Consider the following 17,489-nt stretch of genomic DNA (forward strand, 5'->3'; position numbering starts at 1 on the left):
TATATGTTTTCAAATTACTTAAAAACAGTGCAGTTAAAAAAAAGAGAGACCAGAATGTAATTTATATTGGTGCACATATATAATATGTCATAAAATGAAGTATGAGTCTCTCGGCATTGTTCATTTTTTTTTTTTGCTTTTTAATAAGAAAAATGCATCTCAGAACCCATGCCTTAACCACTGACATTTTTCAGAAAGAATTGTTTTGTTTCTACTCATGCTCTGAATATAAAATGAATACTTTAAATGCCCCATTCACACAAAAGCCTTTCTGCCCCCTTGCTCCCTTCAATAGTTCAAGTCTAGAATAGGCGGCATTATGCAAGCTGGTGATCCAGCTTCAACAAAGAGAATGCTTCTCACTGACTGTGGGAAGAAAGACACCTAAGGGGTTAACAGTAATATTTTGCAAATTGAGGCAAGTGAAGGAAAAAGCCCTATTAGCATAAGAAAAGGTAGCCTTAGGGAATTTTCCACTCAAATGTTTGGTACTAAGAGCTCTATGTTGCAGAGGAGGACGGAGAAGAGAAACCCTAGTGTCTAGGCATTCTTAAAATGCATTGCCATTGTATTTATTCTACTGGAGAGAAAGACCTCACAGTTATAGAGATGGAAAGTGGTTCTTTCTAGTAAGGAAAGTCAATATTAACAAAAATTTTATGACGTTATACATTAAATACATAGGAGAAATGGGGAGGGGAGAAATCTGCTATTCTGTTTTAAGAAAAGTCTTTCCAGATTAAGAAGATGCAATTTTTTTTTGTTATTAAAAATGTGAATGAAGATCACAGAAGATCATCCAAGTCCTGGAAAATTTGTCCAGAAGCTATAACAAAATTATTTATAAGTCTATTGATAAGGTCAATTTTCAGGGAATCAATGTGCCAGAAATCAATTGATGAAATAAAATTATGCCATGACCTTTCCATTATACAGATGATGACTTTTCAAATTTTCTGTGGAATAGTGGGGAAACCCTGCATTAATATCTCAATTGTCACTTTATTTATTCTACACATGGACATTAAAGAGCCAGAAGTGATCAAGATTTCAGGTCTTCATCCCCAAGTAGATGACTTAGATATACAGATCTGCTTTTCTAAAATAAGTAACTCTGAAGCTCTTGGTCAGGAAAGTTATTCTAAACCAAAGCTTGAAGTGGGGTAATGGGGTGGGGAAGGGAAATAATTTAGAGTGGGAGGAGAGGAAGGGAGGGAGTGAGACACACACACACACACACACACACACACACACACACACACACTCTAGGGATCCAACCCTCAGGTATGTGCCCTGACAGGAAATCAAATCCCTAACCTTTGGTGCTTGGGACGATGCTCCAACCAACTGGGCTACCTGGCCAGGGCAAAAGGAAAGATTAAAAAAAATATATTGGGTCATTCTTCTGATGTTGAAATCATCATAATATGATTTTGCTACTTTGTATGAATATTGCACCCCAAATCAATACAAACAAACAAAAATGCATTCCAAACTGAAGTGAAATATGTTTGATAATCCATATCATTGTTTCCCACTCCAGGTATGGAAAACTTAGAAATAATTACAGACCAAAACCTTTTCATTATAAATGTGACACCCCTATCCCCCACGTTTAGGCCTAAGATGTGCCATCCACCGACTGGTGCCTGGGGAAAAGGAGGCAGTATGTAGAGGCCACTTATTCAGTGATAATAGATCATTTCCATGTACCTGAGAGGGTGTGGGGATTTTTTTTTTTTTTAATGTGAGAACTGGTTCTAAGCTGCCAAATATATATATATATATATATATATATATATATATATATATATATATATATTTTATCAAATTATGCTTTCCTGAAGGAGTTTCCAGATCTACATTAAACCACAGCTATGTATGTGTAATTCAGCTCTTTCCTACGATATTACCACCACATTTTCTAATTCTGTGAAGGTAAAGTGAAGAGACCTCAACTCTTTGAGTCTAACTGATCTATAGTAGTTTCAAAAGCCTGTTTATGTAGACACGGAATCATAAAGAGAAAGGAGGAGCCCAGAGATCACTGGAGACACTCTTCTTGCTACCCAATACCTTTATAGAGACAGAACGTAAACCACACAGCATCATATTTATTTCATTTGTACCTTTTCTCCTCAGTTCAAGTCAAACTTGAAACAGACTCATAGAAACGGAGAACAGGTGGATGGTTGCCAGATGGGAGAGTGTTGAAGGGATGGATGAAAAAGGCAAAGGGATTAAGGCTTACAATTTGGCACTTACAAAATAGTCATGGAGATGTCAAGTACAGCATAGGAAATATAGTCAATAATCCTATCTAATAAAGAGGGTATATGCTAATTGACCTCACACTATTGCAAAAGATGGCAGTGCCCACAGCCAAGAAGGAGGGGATATGCTAATTGATTGTCATGCCTTCAAAGATGGTGGTGCCCACAGTCACAAGATGGCGGTGCTCAGTCTTCTCAGCCCTGCAGGGGCAGCAGATGCTCAGCCTATCACTGGAGTCCCCCAGCCACCCTAGGCCGGCCCTCATATGGTGGCTGTACAGCCACCCAGGGCTGGCCAAGGCTCAGGTAACCAGGGCAAGCCAAGGCTTGTGCTGCCAGCAGTGGCAGCAGCAGAGGTGTGATGGGGCATCACCTTCTCCTGATCGCCAGTTTACCTCCCGACCCTGAGGGTTCCTGGACTGTGAGAGGGGGCAGGCCAGGCTGAGGGAATTTTCATGTACCGGACCTCTAGTATTGTAATAACTATGTATGGTGCTAGGTAAGGTACTGGCAATATCAGGGAGAACACTTTGTAAAGTATATATATTATTATTTAACCACTATGTTGTACATCTCAAACTAATACAATATAATATTGAAGGTATACTGTAATTTAAAAATGAAATATTGTAAAATATGCTTTTGATAATTTATAATGCAAATTTAACTTTGTTTTGGGAAAAATTATGGCCAACTATGAATGAGACAACTGATGATCTCTATTTTCTTCTCAAAAAGAAAAAGTGGTATTCTCATAATTTTAGTTTGTTTCCAATGTGTACTTATTCAAAGAATTTGAATGGTGCAGTACTTTTAAATAAATAGATTAAAAATGAAAAAACAATCAAAACACCATATTCTTGTGCCTGAATTTAGCATTTCCTATTTAATTTCCTACCCTCACTTCTCTTTTGATTAGGCACTTGTTGGTGCCTTTTGAACTTGAAATTCAGACACATTAACTTTCTTCCTTTTACAGCATAAAGAACTAAGAGGAGCTGCTGGTGAAGCAATATACCACAGATACCAAAACCCATGGTAAGCACATATGAATGATTTTTCAATTAATTCTTTTCCTTCCTAAATTTGTAAAAGTGTTACTTTAAAAACAAACAAACAAACAAAAAAAAATACTTTTAAGTATATTACCACTTTATTTATTTTTTATTCCAAATCAACACAACATTTTTATTATCTTTAGATTTTAATTAAAAGGAGGAAATGGGCAAAACCAGCATAGACTATAGGGGAGAAAAAGAGAATCAGCCTGCAGCAATTAAGAACAGGGACTGGATGAGTAGGGTAGCTTTTACTATATAAATACTACTTTCAATGGGAAACAACAATATAATTGTTTTTGGTTAAAAAAGAAGAAGAAGAAGAAGAAGAAGAAGAAGAAGAAGAAGAAGAAGAAGAAGAAGAAGAAGAAGAAGAGGAAGAAGAAGAAGGAGAAGAGAAAAGCTCATTTCATGCAGTTGGTCTAAAAACCATCATAGTGGGTAATCTTCGTTAATAAATGGAATCCTACTGAAGCCACACAATGGCTTGAATTCATGCTATCTGGAGGTTGCCTGTAACCTAAATTAAACAAGCCTGGCTCAAGGTATGTTAAATTACAGGAAAAGAGTACATCTAGGCTTCTCATCTGGATGTAACATATAATCCTGATTCTTAAGAGGGGAAGGATCAGTCAGCACGGCTCTACAAGATTTGGGATTTAGTAATGCCTTTGTTGGCCTTCGCTTTTGGGTGGCAAGGGTTTCAAGCCTAATTCACTTCATTTTTTCACCGTTGGAGGATACAACATTGGTATGTGCAAAATGAATGGACTGTAGGCTCTTTCTGCTGTAACATAATACAAACTGAACCAAAAAGAGACAGACCCTCCACCCCCATGCCAAAAGTCTACTAGTTACTACAGCACGATCTCAGGACCACAAAGGATCTTATTTGGCAATTCCTATAACTTATACATGAAGCATATCCTATGTTTAAAACCATAAGAAAATAGTTACAATTTATTGCACGTTAAACACATGTTCTCATTAAAACATCCCACTTTGCTCAGATAATATTATAAGCATCTATCTACAGATGTGCTACAAAAGATTTCAAGCCAACCCCTCCCTCCCTAAAAAAAACACATTAAAGACCACTGGAAATCAAAGAAACGTCAACAGGCCTTGGTGATATAAGTGTGAAAATTTGCTGCATTTATTTAAACATTAAAAAACTTGTTAGAAAGTATCTGAGAAATATTGAAGCTTGGAACATTTCCCTGGATGAAAGAATGTTGGCAGCGTTCATTCCAGGGAATATGATGCAGATTGTACCAGGTCATGAGGATTCAAAACATTTCTGAAAATGACCTTGTACTTAGGGTACTCTAGATCCAGTTGGAAAATTGGATATAAAGGTAGGTGGATAGATATGAAAAAAATAACAAAGGCAATTTGCATATGTTGAGTGACAAGTTAATAATGATAGTTATAACTGGAAAAGTTAAAACCAACAATTTGTTTAGTGTATTGATGACCCCCTGGACTGGTCAGAAGCCTCGACTCAGGTCCTATTTGTAACTAGTTCAGATGTCAATCATCTAAATGCTGCCTCCCTCTGGAGATTTTACCCACATCTAAGTGCTTAAAAGACTGGGAAGATGCTTCTGAATAGGCTACTGACTAGGACAGGCTTAGGAGTGCCCACTCCCTTGCATTCTCTGTGTGATTGAGAGCTCTCTCTTTTCAGGGCAAGGTTAGTGCTTAGCCTCCCAGTTAATTTTCATGTTCTGACTTTCTTAGTCAACAACCGTCACTCACTAAATTCAGCACTTCCTGTGTTTGAAGCAATGCTAGATCCTTGGACACAGTGGTGAACAAAACAGGCCCAATATATGCCCTTCTTGGAACTTGTATTCTAGGGGAGGAATGAGAGACATTAAACAATGAAATGACTTAGGAACATTATTCTGGGTTTGATGCTTTTTAATGAAAAAATTTAAGTACAATATAATTCATGCTTGTGGCAACAAATCAAATAACATACTAGTAAGCAGTGTATCAAGAAAAGAGTTTATATTCTGCCCAGTTTATGATAAAACATTTCATTTCATTATTTATGGGGTGTAAAGAGGTTTTACTAGGGACATCTACCTAGACTGAGGATCGGAGAAGTGCTCACCAAGAAGTAATTGTTAAACTGACTTTGAAAAGGTGAGTATAAGCTCTTTCCTGGCAGAGGGAACAACATGCACACGGCCCCAGGGCAGGAAAGAACATATCAAATTAGGACCATGCAGCTAGAGGACAGAAACCAATGGGAGTATAGCAAGGCGAGGGTCAGATTGTGTAGAATCTTGTGTCCAGATTAGAGAATTCTGATTTTAATCTAGGAACAAATATAATTCATTAGAAGATTTAAAAAAAAAAAAAAAAGCAACATGATTCAAATTTTTTCCTAAGTTCACCAGAATAGTGGAGTCCTGTGTGGAGAATGGATTGGAAGGTGACAAGAACAGTAGCAAGAAGATGCACTAGGAGACTATCTCATTTTTAATAGGCGCATCTTCCGTTTTCAGTGTGCTTTGCAAACGGGCCAAAATAAATAGTGACTATGGAGGGCTATGGGAAGAACGAAGGATTTGATGGAGCTTTCAAAGAAACTTGGGTTTTACATGCATAGAAAAAGTTGACTATAATGATGGGGAGTTAGAATGTATCCAGTACTCTGATGAAGCAGATTTTAACATCATCTTAATTGAATTTCAGAGGTTCAGTTACATGACCTAGGGCCCCAGAACTAACATTTCAGTCCAAGTAGACTGATTCCATTAACATGGGTTGGGATCTGGCTTGGATGTTTTTAAAGGGCTCCCTAGGTGATCTGATGATGTGCATCCAGGGTTGAGTACCACCAGTTAAGACTGAGAAAAGATGGGGACCGAGCCTTGGGTGGGGGCAGGGGTATGTACCCACACGGAGGACGAGATGAATGAGAGCCACTGAAGCAGAAAAGAAGCCTGACAGTGGGACCCTTCAGACAACAGAAGGCTATAAAGAGTCGTTGAAGAATTTTGAAGGAAATGGAAATTCAAGAAAATAATAACAAACATGTGAAAATTGTCAGTGGTCTCAGAAAAAACACTGTAGGAAGACTAGGATGATTTTGGTCAATACAACCAATGCTAAAGAATTTCTGTCTGCTGACATAACAGAGACAAAATCCTCAGTGTTTTTGAGACTAGATGTCCAGTAAAGGACAATTATAGGATTTCCTCCATTCTAAGACGTGCTTTAAAATTTTTAACTGTCTTGAAATCAGGATGTGTTTTATAATAGTTGTTTATAAGTGTAATGTACAAAACTGGCTCCTTTCTTTCCTCCCATGTAAACCTGTTACTAAATCAATGGTGAGCCATACAATGTATTGCATCCTAATAAAAGTATACTCCAACAAACGTCAAATGAAGACCTTCTACTAGCCAGGTTCTCAGAACATTAAAAATTAATAAGCAGAGCTCAGCGGGAGTGGCTCAGGGGTTGAGCATCGACTTATGAACCAGGAGATTACGATTTGATTCCCTGTGAGGGCACATGTCATGGTTGCAGGCTTGATCCCCAACGTGGGGCATGCAGGAGGCAGCTGATCGATGATTCTCATCATTGATGTTTCTATCTCTTTCTCTTCCTCTCTGAAATTAATAAAAATATTTTAAAAAATTAATAAGCAGAGTCCTCACTCTCAAGTAGCTCACAGACTTTCAGGACAGACTGACACAAACAGCACATTTCCATACAATGTACATTGACGGAGAATGATTGCAGTAACTGTGTGTGTGTGTGTGTGTGTGAACTCTTTTTATTTCCTTCTGACTTGAAACATCCTCTTGTGCTAAATAACTGAAGTTTCTCTAGATATGTGATCTGATGGTTAACTCATTTTCATACAGTTGTGATTGATGTTTTCCAATCTATGCACACAGTATTTCTGATTTGAACAAAAAGCACAGATAGGAAGTGGACAACCAGTTTACTGCCCAATTAAAAGAGGCCACAAGAGAATGGACAGCAGTGAATGGACAAGGCTTTTTGTTTGTTTGAAGATGTAAGGACTGCAGTGACACATCATTACTGAAAATTGCGGGGCCTGGAAGTATCTTGTTTTTCTTCTTCCCTTGACACAGTGTTTGGCAAAATGGGGCATTCAATACATGTTTGCAAACTCCAGTCTTTCTTGTTGTCATAACAACCTAAATTGGTATCATTCTGGCTGGAGAAGTTGGAGTTCAAGTGGTGATGACTTCCTTGGGAGAGACCAAAGTTAAGCTGGTTTTAGAAAGAAAATTTTAGGAAAATCTCTGGCTGTCTGCTTGAGTGAATCTTTTGCCCATGCAAATGAAAGAGTTGCTGAGATTATGAAATCAACATAATTACTCACTGGTTAGCAGCATTCCATAAAGGAGCTGCCGACAGGCCTCTGACATAAAGTCATAACCAAGTTGCCTCTTTGCCAACTGTGGGCTTGAAACATTTGCCACCTATTTGCCGGTTTATAGATTTGTCTTGAGAATAAACTTCAAGTTCCCATAATCTGCCATTGTCATTAGATGGGGGTGTGAAGGAGTCTGTCACCTCCCAGGTAAGGACAACCAAACTGGATATCAGCCCTGGAGGGGAAGAGCCACGTGAGCATTAAAGGATCAAATTAACCTAGCCTTCCTCAACTCCTCTCTTACTCAAGAGTCACAGAGACACAGCTCTTTTAAAATATGTTTTTATTGATTTTTAGAGAGAGAAGAGTAAGAGAAAGGGAGAGAAACCTCAGTCTACTGCCTCCTACACAATCCCTACTGGGGAAGGAGCCTTCAACGTGACCAGGAATCCAGCTGCTGACCTCTTGGTACATGGGATAAAATTCATCCAGTTGAGCCACATCAGGCAGGGCATGAGACACAGCTCATGTTAGAGTGTTCGCTCTCCCAGTTGCCTTGACATAATCATAAGATGTGTTCGGGAGCACCCACTGTCATGAGGTGCACAGCATGGCAGAACTGGAAGAGTGCTAGATCAAGAAAGCTGGTTTCATTGGGGATTTATCTTTTCCAAAGGAATAATAGAGGAAATGCACAAAGGTTTAGCTCCAAGGAAGTCCCAAAGTGTTTTCAGTAATACAAAGTCAGAAATAACCCCCTCTGTCCTCCCCCAAAATAGGGGATAGTATGCAGTTATAAATCAGTTTCTATACAGAAATTAAGAGCAAGGGTTTAAGTCCCAGCATCACTACCTAGTAGCTGTGATATTTTGGAGTTATTTAAGCATTTTATGCCTCAGTTTCTCAACCTTTAAAATGATGGTAACAGGATCTACTACACTGGGTTGTTGTATAGGCGTGTTGTTATACATACAGCACTTAGAGCAGCACTTGGTGCATAGTAAGCACTCAGGAAACAGAGTGACCATGTCATTTACCACCCAAAACAGGACACTTGGGAGAATGAAACAGGAAGATCACTGAAATGGTCACAAGGAAACTATCCTGAGAAAATCAGGCTACTCTATTGATAAATGTTATCTATGAATCAAATAAGTGAAGTACACTAAAATAATGTAGCAATATGCATCTATTGAAATTCGTACTATATTTTTAGTTAAAACAAATCAGTACAGAGATTCAAAACAGGTTAGACATTTCATACGATATGTCTGAGTTAATCTCCCCAAAGTAGAACAAAAAATCCAAGTGATGGAAAAAAATAAAAGAAAAAAAATATATGAACATTAAAAAGTCAATTACAATTAAATCAGACTAATCTCTAACTAGTAAGAGATGAGAGGAAACAGAAGGAAATCAATAATACAAGAAGATTTCTCAGAAGGGAGTAACATGAATTTTCAGATTGAAAGCCTCCACCCAAGTAAATTTTAAAATCTTAAATTGTCAAGGCTATCTCCAATGAAACTTCATTATGCTGAGATGAAGAGACAATTCTAAAGCCTTGCAGGGAAAAACTAGGATATATTTACAAAGGATCATGAATCAAAGAGGCAGCATACTTCATTGTATATACAGCAATACCAGACTCTAGAGACTGTGAGGCAGAGACTCCCACGTCGGACAGAAAGTGACTTTCAACCTATAATTCTATAACCAGCCAAACAATCAAGCAGGAAGTTAGAAAAAAGACATTTTCAGACATGTACTTGCTAAAAAAAACAAAACAAAAACACCACAAAACAAACAAAAGAAAACCACCTCAAAGCATTTTTTCCCCCCTAGGAAGTAACTAGAGAATATTATCTAGCAAGACAAGGGGGGAATAAATCAAAAGAAGAGAAAGGAATATTGATCCAAGAAACAGGAGTCACGTGACAGGCAAAGGGAATCCCCAAGATGGCCTTAAAGGAAAGCACCAGGCATGTGACCTCGCAGGGAACTAGAGGACTACCGATTCCCACAGGAGCGGGACCAGTGAGGACTCCAGAGGGAACACGTGCTGTGTACCGATTTGGGTTAAATTCCAGAAGAACCAAAGAAGCTAAAAAGTGGCTGCATTAGGGGAAGAGAGCATTGGCCAGGGAGCAGGGAGAAAGGGAATTTTTAAAAAGTATTATATGCATTTTATTACTGCTTACATGCATTATGTACCTGGGCCTAGATGATTACATTAAACTTGGGGGGGGAAATTAGCACTACGTTAAGTACAATGTTCAAGTGTTTTATTTTGATAAACATAATACTTATAAAATGGGAGAAATAGCAATAGTCAACTACTATTTTAGTAGCCAAGGGCTCCTAAGTTGAAAACGTTTCTGTTTAAAACCAGGGCCTTTTAGCACTAAAACATTAGTCACTGCCCTGCATGAACGGGGCTCTGTTTCTGCAGAGGTGGAAGGTGTGCTTGTGTTTGGCCCACCTTAGGCGGTGCCCAGAGAATGGCCTGTTTTATTCCATAATGAAATACTGCTGCCAAGCCAAGTTGTGAGACCAGCACAGACTTAATGACAGCCACGATTTAGAATATATTGGTACAGAAATGCATGTTTTTCTTGGAGTTGTTTTCCTCAAAACAGCCATCAATCTTTTTATATATATATATATATATATATATATATATATATATATATATATAAATGTAATTTATTTTATTTTATTTTATTGATTTTTCACAGAGAGGAAGGGAGAGGGATAGAGAGCCAGAAACATCGATGAGAAAGAAACATCGACCAGCCGCCTCCTGCACACCCCCCACTGGGGATGTGACCACAACCAATGTACATGTCCTTGACCGGAATCGAACCTCGGACTTTTCAGTCCTCAGACCCACGCTCTATCCACTGAGCCAAACCGGTTTCGGCACAGCCATCAATCTTGACAGATTTCTATTTTGAAGGCCGCATTGCCTGGCACAGTGGAGGGATTTCTGTAAGCATTAAGTAGCAAAGTTGTGGGAATTTTGGATCATCAGCACCCATTCCTACTTTGGCCCTTCAGGTCTGTTACTGAGCAGCGGTCTTCACATTTCCTTCCCCAGCCTCCTCTGCCCCGTTTTCTCTTCAGCTGGGCAGGGAGGGAGGAGGCTCTCAGAAGCTGCGGGTGCCATGGGGTCAGGCAGAGCTCCCGTGTCGCTGCTATGCCACACGGGTAGTGGGTGCCCAGTTATCCAGCCATGTGCCAGGCACCATGCCAGGCCTGGGGTTTCAGGAGTGAGCCAGACAGACCCAGTTCCTGCTCCCTTAGAGCCTATCAGAAGTAGCCTAGCAAAAGGTTGATAATTTACTTGTAGGAGGCACAGCAGTGTTTGTTGCTGAATGAATGAACATTGCTTATCTCAGGACGGAGCACTTAGGTCAAAAGAATAAGATGCAGCCGTTTGAGGAAAAACTACTGTTTTTGAAAGAAAAAGTAGCTGAAGAAGGGACAGCGCTGGTATTCTTAAGAAGAAAACTTACCAGGCTGTCACTTGCCCCAATGGGAAAAACTCGGTTCATTTCAGAATGTGGCCCCTCACGGGAAATTACTCTCATGTAATTGATGAGCTAAACGGACATCAAAGTGTGTTAGAAAGAAGCACCGTCAGCCCACTGGCTTGGCATCTCAGCATCAGCACTGTGGCTCCCAGAGGCTGTTTCAGGAGACCAGGGCTACTGGCAAAGCAGACACTGCAGTGACCACCAGCTACTAATACACAGAGGGGCTAAGCTTTGGGGTTCAGGCAAATGGACGTCATGTGCTGAAAAGAATGCAAAACAAACAAACAACACAACCTGTTACAAATATTTGGATTGTTGTTATTTCTCTATTATCTATTTAATTTTGTAAAGCCACAAACAAGTCCCGATCATGGTAATTTCAAACTTTCTTTTATTACCAAACAAAAGGTCAATCTTATCACCTAGCTTATATCTATATTGCCAGTTGAAACAACATCATAATCATCTATTCCATTTTTACATGTTATTACCATTTCTGCTTTTTTTTTTATGTTTCTTTTAAGACTGCTGACAATTTCAGATTTTCATAACTAGAAGGTCCTATAAGCAAGCCTTTAGAGTTGGACTTAGTTGGGTTAATCCCCTTATTTCATGAAATGTAGATGCTCTCTACAGCTCAGTTCCAAGGGTAAAAAGGAGAATGATAATAGCTACCACCTGGAGTTGTCTTGAGGATGAAGTCAACGTTATGTAAAGTCCTCAGCATGGATCCGACACAGAGAGGGTCTGAGGATACAGAGGTCAGGCTGTGGCATTAAACCACGGTTGAGAGATTATAAGTATGTCATCACTTTATCTTAAAATGTTGCCACATATTTATAATATGAGCCTCAAGAGCATCTTGTACTTTGCCTCCGTAATTCTAATTCAGTTTTCAATGGTATCACTTTCGTTTTTTATCCCATCCAGATTACGGAGAAGTGGAGTACCCAGGAAATAAGACACAGTTTCTGCCCTCAAAAAGCTTACCATATAGCGAGAGGAAGAGACAGATAAACAGATACTTATAATGGGGTATATCAGGATGCACGCAGTGATGGAAATATGTGGTCAACCAATGTGTACTGATTACCTATTTGTGCCTAGCACTATGCTTGATGCTGGGTTTAGATATTTAACAAAATGTAACCTCTAAGTGAAATGCTTGTTACAACAGGGAGTATTTTAGTGGGTGCGATGGAAATATAAATTTGGAAATCTAAACTTGGAGAAGGGGTCAGAAAAGCTCTCTACGATCCCCCGAGCTTGGAGGATCAGCTTCTAGAGTTGCTGTATTTAGGTTCCAAGATGCTCTCATTTTAGAGATGGAACTTCACACGTTCAGATGAATTACCTTGAAGCACAATTACCACATATGTGATAAAAAAAAACATTTCATTTCTAGCCTCTATCGTGATGTATAAAGATGGCAGGGTTTCTACAGAGCCTTGCAGCTTGTTTTCTGGCTAGCAGCTTCTAGGCTAACTCATTAAAATTCAAAGTTGAGGTACATGGTGGGTGGCAGAACAAATGTTTTCTTCACTGAGCAGAGATAGGGCCTTCAAGACAGTTTCTCCCAGAATCAGAGTCCCTCCTTGCAGCTATTCAGTAAGACACGATTCAGGCAGCACCTGCTCCAAAGCTACCATGACACCACCAACACTTCCACAGGCTAGATGCATACGATAATGACAACAAGAAAAAATAAAATAGCAAAGTTCCACACTTGGTTTGACATATCTTACCTATGATATGTACCTTATATCTGACTTCTCATTTTATAAAATAGCTTAATGTAAATATAAAGTTTAAAAACAAACAAAATGAGTATCCAGTTGATGACTTAACCAACAGAAAGGAATTATTTGAAGAGATTTTTAAAGCACAGAAATTTGAGTATGAATCTCTAGTGGGGTATATTCTAAGAATAACAAGAACTGCTAAAGGTTTGGTGGTAATACTCTGGCTCTGCTTTAGTGTGATGTGAGTAATGACTTGATTACTGGTTTTCAGTTATTCCTGGTTTGGTTGAGTAACAGGATTCTCAGAGTGGGAGAGAGAAAATATAGATGTTAACATAATAGAGCTAAAGAACAAATCCTGAATTTGATTGGAAGATATATGTGTATGTATATGTATGGTAGTGTGCATTTATGTATCTATTTTCATAGTTCTGTTCACCATAAAGGTCTAGGCATGGGAATCAACTCAGTAGTTGTGAGCCCCCATACTACTCGGTTCTACTCTTCAAATACCTTTTCCACTAAAAGGAATCAGGCTTCCTGGAGAGGTGATTTCTGTATTTGGAGAAGGAAATGAGAAACATGACCTAGAACTCCCCGCCAAACCAGGTGAGGAAGCTATCCAAGACCACCACGGTCCTGTCTAAAGAACTAGAAGCCAAACTTGAAGAGACCCCCACCTGCCCAAAATATACACCTTGAAAAAGGGTATGGTGACTGCGATGGACTCAGATACATTTACCTGCACATACATGTACATGAACATTCATGAGTTCATGATGTCACCTGAAAATCCACAACAAACTGGTCACATTGGAGGATTTCCATGAATCAACTTATTTTGAAAATGAGTAAATAAAAGAAAAGAACCAAACACTAATTCTGCCTTTCCACTACTTTGACCCACCCAGCATGGGCCTCTTGATGAAAGCACACCACACCCTGGAAAGTAGTTGTTATGGGCTGAGCTGTCCTCCCAAATTCATAAGTTGAAGTCCTAACCCCTGGGACCTCAGAATGTGACTGTATTTGGAAACTGGTTCTTCAAAGAGGTAATTAAAATTAGGTATTTAGAGTGGGCCTCAATCCAATATTACTGGCAGGAATCTTCCTTATGGGAAGATGCAAACACAGATCAGCACAGAAGAATGACCATGGAAAGGCACATGGGAAAGATGGCCATCTACAAGGAGAGAGGCCTCAGAACAAACCAACCCTGCCGACACCTTGATCTTAGATGGCTGGGCTCCAGAACTGAGAGAGAAAAAAACCTTCCTGTTGTATAAGTCACCAGTCTGTGTGCTGCATTGTGGCAGCCCTAGCCAAGTATACAGTAGTCTTTCCCCAAAACCTACTTAGGTCAGGTCTCTAAATCCAACTAACAGTGTATATATAGGAAGTCGGAAGACAGCAGAAAATGCTAAATGACAACATGGAGATGCTGTCAGAAAAATGTATTGTGGGAAATTTTTACGACAAATGGAAGCAAAATTTTTATGAAGCAAAATGTATTTCTTCAACAAAGAGTAGAATGAGAAGAAAGAGGAGGAAAAAGAGGACGAGAAGGAGAGGGGAAGAGAAGGAGAAGAGAAACTTATTTGGATTCTGTTTCTAACAAACAAACTGCCAAAAGTCATAACATTTATGAGAAAATTAGAATTTTGAAGTCTGAATATTTGGTAAAATTGTTATGTTTTTAGGAGAAAAAATGGCCTTGTGATTATGTTAAAAAGGAATTTTTATATTTTTTAGTTATACCAGAATGATAGGAGGATTAGAAAGTAGGATAGAAATGAAATAAGATTGGCTATAGATTGATAATGTTTGAAGCTGGGTGATGAATACTTAGGAATCTTTCAACTATTTTGTGTATGTTTACATTTCCAAAGTCTCTAAAAATAAACCATCAGCTTTATCTTTAGTTCATGAAGGTCAGGATGTTCCATTTAGATATAATAGGTAAGCTGGCCCCCAAACTAAACTGATTCAATACTGTGATAGTCTCCCAACTCACCTCCACCTGCCTTGCTGCCAAGCCACACACATCCACACAGCCCGCCTTCCTTCCTCCTGTTGTTTTCTGACGCCCACACAAATAAGCAAGGGACGCCCAGGAAGCGGCCCTATGCAGAGCAGCCCTGGACTTATTCTCTCAGGAGCCCTGAGCTGTGGAGACGGGCAGTCCTTCTTGCACATCTTATATAAACTCTCTCCAACATCAGGAATTATAGTCAACATTCCTAATAGGTGACCCTAGGCCATCTGGTACACCGCGTTTCTGGCAAGATTTTGGACAGCTGTTCCGGAGCCTCTGCGCAAAGCGAGAAGCACTTCATATCCATCATTAAAGAGTACTGAGTGGAAGTCAGTAAACACCTCTGTGTATTCTTTCTGTACTGGGGACAGAGGCTTGGCAACAGGAACCTGGTGGAGTGTGTTACTCCTGAGAGGAAGAGGACGTGCTTGATTCAGATGGCACAGCCCCCGTCACAGGAAGCCCAGCTGGCGCCCGTGAGGGCAACCAAGCGCTGGTGACGTGGCTGCGGCTGCGGCAGGGACAGCTCTTCCCCCAATCTGTAGCTCGGGGGAGACAATTTGGCAAAGTCACAAAGACGTGTTCACTTCTGGTAACGTGAGATCTCGCTGGCTTCTATTAATTCTTTACTCAAATGTAGTGTTAGAATGCACAAGCCTTTCAAAGACAGTGGTTCAATTGCCTGTGAAATAAAAGCAGGAAGTCAAACCAAAGGTATCACGACCTGAGGTTTGAAGCATAAGGCGTGTGTCATTCTCCAGGACCGCACAAACCTTAGGCGCTGTCCTAGAGAAAGCCCAAGAGCAAGATTTTTATTTCTTTCGTGTGTGTGTGTGTGTGTGTGTGTGTGTGTGTGTGTGTGTATGAATTGTGTTTTTATGCAATAGTCACAGTGTACAGAGCAAAGGACTCCGTACTTGGGGGCATGTTCTAAAATAGGCACAATGGCTCAAAGAGAGTAATGATGATCAAACTTCATGGTTTGAATCTATAACTGAAGATAATTAACAATGTTACACCCACATACAAAATTATATAATTAATAGCATAGATAAAGCAAATAAAAAATGTACTGATTACCTGTCCAGGTTTAAAAAAAATAAAAACGGCAGTTGAAACCGGTTTTGCTCAATGGATAGAGCGTCGGTCTGCAGACTGAAAGGTCCCGGGTTCAATTCTGGTCAAGGGCATGTACGTTGGTTGCGGGCACATCCCCGGTGGGGGGTGTGCAGGAGGCAGCTGGTCGATATTTCTCTCTAATCGACGTTTCTAGCTCTCTCTCTCTCTCTCTCTCTCTCTCTCTCTCTCTCTCTCTCCCTTCCTCTCTGTAAAAAATCAATAAAATATATTTTAAATAAATAAATAAATAAAAAATAAAAATGGCAAAAAAAGAAGGAAATGTTTTAAGTAAACATTGTTTAATGAGTGTGCTCCAGGGACTAGGGTGAGTTGAATTTTCCAGCTAACTGGTGAACAAATAGCACCATCACTTCCCCTTCATAGGCAAGAACACTTTTCTATATTGGAAAACTACATTTTCTTACTTTACAAAGAAATCAAGCCGAGTATCTAAAGGAGACTCATTTCTTTCTGATTAAGAACATTTGTGATTAAGGATATTGTAGAGATTCAAGATTACCATTCCAGTGTGGAATCTTACACAGGAGGGACAATATAAGCTATTAGATGAGTGTACACTGACCCCGTATTATTCCCTACCTTTGTTATTTGTTTGGAGAGAGAAAAGAGAAACATTGGCATGGCTGTCCATTTTGTGAGCCTCGAGGGCATTTCAGCATCAGTTTCGGGTGGGATGCAGCGTGATGTGGCGTGAATGGTACAGAAGAAAGAAGGGATGCTTTCATGTTTTTGAAAGCAGCCAAGCCCAGTGTATCCCGGGCCCCAGTGCCAGCCATAGGTGATCCAGAAAGGAGAGATGGATATTGGTGGAAGGCCGGTCCTCATGGACCCTCTGGCACCGGCCTCCATGGCAGGAGCTAGGCTACAGGGACCACCAGACCAGGCAGCGTCTTTTTGCCCCAAGCGGCCAGTTCTCAGTGTCTTGCCCAGCTGCACCGAGGGCCGGGCTTTTTCTATGTAAAAGGAAAATAGATAGTCTTGCTTGTAGTTATCTCTTTCTGTCTTTTAAAAATAGAATGCAAGCAATGTTCTTCTGTCTGCAGTAGCCACACTAGCAATTTGGGAAGACTTCCCTTGTGTTTTCTCAAACACTTCTTTGGGAAACAATTTCATTCCCTCCCTCCCCTCTGCAGCTCCCTGCCTCTTGAGACAGTAACATTTCATACTAAGATGACTCACACAGTTGTGTTTATAAATTAAAATAACCCTAAAATAAATTAAAATAACCCTACCTACTTCCGCAAGATAGTTTGTGCCTGTAGATAACATAGACCCACTTAAGACACGTTTGATCTCTTGGAAAAGAGGGAACTAATAAACGAGAATAAAA

General features: G+C 39.7%; 1 protein-coding gene across 1 annotated transcript in view; it reads left to right on the top strand.

Moving 5' to 3' along the window:
* CUNH4orf45 (chromosome unknown C4orf45 homolog) overlaps positions 1-17,489 on the top strand; it is a 65,027-nt gene that overhangs the window by 40,791 nt on the left and 6,747 nt on the right. Inside the window, exon 3 of the mRNA XM_036424365.2 lies at positions 3,253-3,311. Within this exon, the coding sequence (XP_036280258.1) occupies positions 3,253-3,311 (59 nt within the window). The remainder of the gene's footprint in view (positions 1-3,252; positions 3,312-17,489) is intronic.

This window comes from Pipistrellus kuhlii, unplaced genomic scaffold (genome assembly GCF_014108245.1).
Source record: "Pipistrellus kuhlii isolate mPipKuh1 unplaced genomic scaffold, mPipKuh1.p scaffold_m20_p_8, whole genome shotgun sequence".
Taxonomy (NCBI): Eukaryota; Metazoa; Chordata; class Mammalia; order Chiroptera; family Vespertilionidae; genus Pipistrellus; species Pipistrellus kuhlii.